The sequence below is a fragment of the Meleagris gallopavo genome, chromosome 19, assembly GCF_000146605.3.
Source record: "Meleagris gallopavo isolate NT-WF06-2002-E0010 breed Aviagen turkey brand Nicholas breeding stock chromosome 19, Turkey_5.1, whole genome shotgun sequence".
NCBI classification, from domain to species: Eukaryota; Metazoa; Chordata; class Aves; order Galliformes; family Phasianidae; genus Meleagris; species Meleagris gallopavo.
The window spans coordinates 4,971,197-4,976,214 of record NC_015029.2 but is presented as its reverse complement, the minus strand read 5'-3'; the positions used below and the strand labels follow the sequence as shown (position 1 = coordinate 4,976,214).

Genomic DNA, 5,018 nt, shown 5'->3' with positions numbered 1-5,018 from the left:
ATAGTGGAAGGGGGGAATGTTTGGTTTTTGAAACATTCTCCAGAACATTAAGAATTGTGCTGAAATTAAATTTTATGAAATCCGTATGAACAGATATGACCCTTATGTTTAAAAAGGGAAAAAAAAAAGCAGCCCCAAAAGGCAGAGTTACATATCCATGATAGTAGCAAGCTTTTTGAGATCAACAAACAGCTCTGGGAGGCTAACTGGGTAAAACGTCTGGCCTCTGAAGAGCAAAGCATTTTTTTATGGTCATTACTTTTAAGGTATAAATTCTGAAGTTTCCTTTTCTTTTAGGTTTAAACAGTTCTGCTATGACAAATTATTTGTCCTGATACGGACGAGAAATCTTTGCATCCTAAATGTAAATACAGACGACTAGAACCTTAGGATTTGACTTGTTTCTCCATTTCTTTGCCAACAGCATGGTGCAAACTTATTTTTCATTGTAAGGCTCTCTCCTTTCTCTTTGTTCTTTATCTACAATCCGGCCAACTGCTCCAAGTGCAAAAGCAGCACTGAGCTCCAGAACGGTGCGAAGCTTTGCGCCCACCTTGCGAAACATCCGGTTCTGCCGCTGGAAGGGAAGGTTGGGGAAGCCCAGACGAGTCGGCTTTAATGAGACCCCGACAGGTGGTGGCCCTAGGAGGGAATGCCTCGTAGCCTGAGGGAAAAACTGCTGCAGTGCTGGGGCTGTCATATTAAATCCACGCAGGTTTCCTACAAATGCAAACACACAGCGCATCAGCATGCAAAGGAGAGAGAAAATCTTACCCCCATACACACAGCAGGGAGAAGGGAAGGGCTCATCCACACAAGACAGCATCCTTCCCCGGGTGCTGTACGACTGCTCTATGCTTCACCCTTTTTAGTCCCCATTGAACGAGTTGATGTGATAGCAGCTATTGCTATATATTGAGCCATGTGATTATAATTGTCCCTGCAGGCTAAGATCATTAGAGCAATTATCTGAGCACACTAGTTTTTGCATTTGCAACAAAGCAAGGTATCGTTTTACAGAATTTCTCAGTAAAAACGAAAATTCATCCCACGTTTGTGCAGCTGGCAGCTCACACCATGGCGTGGCTGCTATTTAACATGGGCCAGCGACAGCATTTCATTGAAGACAACACCAGACTTTTCAAACAGGAGATTTCACAGTCTTCTCTGCCATCCAGTTATCATACAAGCTCAACGTGTCAACCTGAGACACTTGAGAAGCTGCCATTTCCAATTATAATGCTCTGCTTTCTGAACAGCTCTTCTCAGCATCCACAGACTACTAAGTCTCAAGAGTTCCTAATGAAGCTGGTCCATACTAACCCCATTTCAGAGGTGAGGGAATGGAAGTGCCCAGATGTCTCAGCCACTCCCTCTGACTCTGACCACCATTCTGGGAACCCGGACTTACACTGCAATTTTTTACTTCTCACTTGAATTACTGCATACTCCGACTGTTTAGCAGCTGTTAAAACAAGCCAGAGAAGTATGGAGATGGACACACAAAATTTGAAGTCAAGCTACGCTGTTGAAAACCTGGAAAACAACAGGAAGCATTCCCTCATGTCTGTCTTCAGAACTAATCTCATCTCTTACTACTTAGCATAAATGATCTCTAGCTGTAAAAACACGTAGCAGTATTTAAAAAGAAAATAACCTATAAGGCAAGAAATCATCTCCTGCTCTTGCTTTACTTCCTTTAAAGAATCATAAATATATTTCAACTGAAGTATTTATTTTTCCCTATTCCTACTGCTGAAGCCATTTACAATGAATTATTCATCCCAGTGTCTCCCAGGTTCAGAACTACTAAAGCATCAGATATTCTTACACGTAACCCAAAGCTGAAATGACAAGAAATAAATAAATCAGATCCCTAAGAAGGGCCACACCTAACACGACATCTGTACTACACGTTACCCACAGCTAGCTGGTGCAGTCACTGAAAGAGAAGTCAGAACTCAACTCAGCATGTAGAGCTGAAAAGAGAGGAACAACACTAAATCAAAGAGCTGCCGAGTGCTCATTAATAAACCTTCTCCTGTTTTCATATCTAATTTGCCTGAGGTCTTTGGCATACTAATTAAATACAACTTCTCAATAAGAGATTTTGCTTTAGAGAAAAGGCCAGGCTATGCAAACACCAATGTATTTGAAAGGAGAACGACTGGCTTGTCAGACTTCTTTTCCTCTGCCACAAACACGCACTTCAATCTGGATATATATTCAGAGTATGATTTGTTTTTTATTACTGTGAGTTTCCCTACAACCTGACAAAGATCTACAGAGAGCCACTGGAGTCACTAGAGAGCCCTCTACTAAATGGGCAAGAGAACAAAAGGCAAGTTAACAATATGCAGAATAAATCTATTGTCTACACATATGGGCGCAATTCATACATAAGACAAAAATTCAAGGCATTCATCTAAAGTAGGCACTTTAAAACTGTCCCAGGTACTGATCTTCTGTGTTGAAAACAGCTGTCAGTTTAAGATATTAGGGAAAAAGCTATGTTTTCATATCCTTATGTTAGCAATGCTATTATTAAGGCAGCTTCATAAATTTGTTTTGAAAATATACCAAAAAATCGAGTTGTGGAAACGTAATGATGGAAAAACAGTGATACTACGCTTCATACAAATGGCAGTCATTCCAGGGGACCCAAATTTCACACAACAATTGAAACCTAAATCACTTCTCACCACAATGTACTTTATTTGTCTGCACTCCACTAAGCCTGGACAAAGACAAGCACCTATTTCTGCAAACAAGTTTAGCATATACAGTCAATGAAATAAATTAAGTCCCCCAGTTGAGACAAGCAGATTTAGGAAAAAAAACAACTGTTTTTCTAAATATATTGATGAAAAATACTCTTTCCACCAATTCTATAAGAAAATCCTTTTCCAATGCATGTATTTTGTATTGATCTGGTAGCTTCTAGTGCTATCCTCGATTGTGAACATTAAGGCACGTGGGATTTTCATCAAGTGAAGAACTTTCATAATGTGTAATATGAACAAATTTGAAGGGGAAAAAGATGACAAACAAAAATGCCAAATGCAAGAACTGCAATGGTTAAGGAAGAAACAGCCATACTATGGTTTCAAGCCATGAAGAGTGATTAAATAACTGCAGTAAGCGTCTCCCATAACGACAGTACCTTGCATCTGTTGCATGAGTAAGGCCCGCTGAAGCATAGGATTGGCATTGAGTAGAGATGGTTGATTTGTTGCCCGTAAGCTCAGCATCTGCTGCTGTTGTGGCGGTGGTGGTGGCGGCGGTGGCAAACCACTGGAAAAGAAGGTATTACTCATAAGAATCCAATCAAAACCATACCCCTAATTTTCAGGCATCCGACAGAGTAGCAAAGAGTCGAGATGCTCATATACATGCATGAAAAGATACCGTACACCAACACTGTATCCTCTTTCTTCCACTCTCCTGGAATTTCCAGAGCTGACAGATTGTCTGTCAAGAAATTTGAGGTCAGAGAGAACTCCTTAGCACCAAGCCCACACAGAGCCTGTCAAGCAGCATAAAAAAACAACCCAGGAGCTGACTGCAGCTCTACAGCATTATGCAGCAGGTCTTCAGTCAAAACCAGTGATCTAGATCAGCAGCTACATTTAACAATGACAAAAGTTCTGAAAAACAGGGAGTTCTCAGTAGCTTAAAGAACGTTTTCCAAAACCTACACCTCCCACATTGAACCAGACAGGTCATAATTGTAAATGGTGCCCCCTAACTGCAAGAACAGGGTGATAAAATGAAGCACAGCCTTTGCATTTAAAACGAGGAGGAAGAATTGTGCTGAAAAGGACTCTCAGGTCCCAAAGAGGGTGGAGCAGGCAGGAGACAAAAGTCTGAGGGAAGCAGCAGGCATTTCTCCAGGCAATCATTTCTGCAGGCAATAGCAAGGTCAGGGCCTCCTCTAAAAATGACTGCTGACACAGCTAAATCTGTCTGGGCTGGAAAGAGGTACAAACATGGATCAGAATAACCGTGTTGACAAAAAAAAAAATAAATAAATAACTCAACCTTTTAACAGAGTTTACAGCAGCGAATCCTCACGTTTGCTGCGTTGGATTGTTCCAGACTCAGAGCTAAGAAATTTATGCTGGAAAAATCATACTTTGAGAGGTACCTGAGCTCTCCATGCTACTTCTCGGTCAGCCTCATTTTGGCATGTTAAGGGTTTTAGAGATTAAAAAAAAAAAGATTTAGAGAGATTAATACTTCCACAACAGAAAGATCCCCTCATTTTCCTCAAAATTACACGCTTTATAAAGCTGTTTCTGTAACTTATTAAATCAGAAAATTTGCTTTTCTCTTGAAATCACACCCTATTGCTGTGAATTTCCACAACGTAAGGCTTCACAGGGCCCAGCGACTGCAATTAAACACATCATTTCAGAGCGTTTTTATGAGTTCAATCAATCTCAGCTCATCGGGGACGACAACTCCATCCGAAACAGCTGTTTTCTCCCTCGTAGATTTTGTAGGAAACCCTGCTTATTTGCCTCTTCGTTTTTGACAGACACCATTTGTTTTTTTATTTTTTAAAGGAGATAAATGCCATATCCCAGTCACTCAGACACAGCCCCAGCTGTGGTACCACAGCACAGATCAGTTGTACAGCGTGCAATGACCCCATCCTGGCCAGGGGATGGGGAGGGAGGGGGATGGATAGGAGGGAATACAAAATAAAGAAAGCACAAGTTCAATCCGTGTAATATAAATGTTAAAATAAAAAAAAATACAACAGCGAAGCGCGTGCCCCTGTTTAACACGGCTCAACCACGGGTTTATTTCTGAGAAAAAAGGGCATCTTCCATTATCCAGGGACCTCCCCAGCCCCACACGCCACCGCAGGCCGGGAAGGAAGGAGGGGAGTCGAGGGGAGGCTGCTGCCTGGAGCATCCCTTTATCCCTTCGCTCTGCCCCGTGCCGTTTCAGCGCCTCAGGGCCGGCTCGCACTGCCAGCACCCCGCGGCGCGGCCTCCCCACAGCGCGGC

The 5,018-nt window shown here is 42.1% G+C and overlaps 1 protein-coding gene across 5 annotated transcripts in view; it reads right to left on the bottom strand.

The window, feature by feature from the left end:
- CIZ1 (CDKN1A interacting zinc finger protein 1) overlaps positions 1-5,018 on the bottom strand; it is a 23,160-nt gene that overhangs the window by 17,794 nt on the left and 348 nt on the right. For 4 of the 5 annotated variants that reach the window (XM_010720845.2, XM_010720844.2, XM_031556184.1 and 1 more), the window contains exons 2-3: positions 3,164-3,294; positions 554-720 (exon numbers count right to left, since the gene is read on the bottom strand). In XM_010720845.2, coding sequence (XP_010719147.1) covers positions 554-720; positions 3,164-3,294 — 298 coding nt within the window. Of the gene's footprint in view, positions 1-553; positions 721-1,411; positions 1,537-3,163; positions 3,295-5,018 lie in introns of those variants that run through there. The other variant, XM_019621431.2, reaches the window with a different exon arrangement.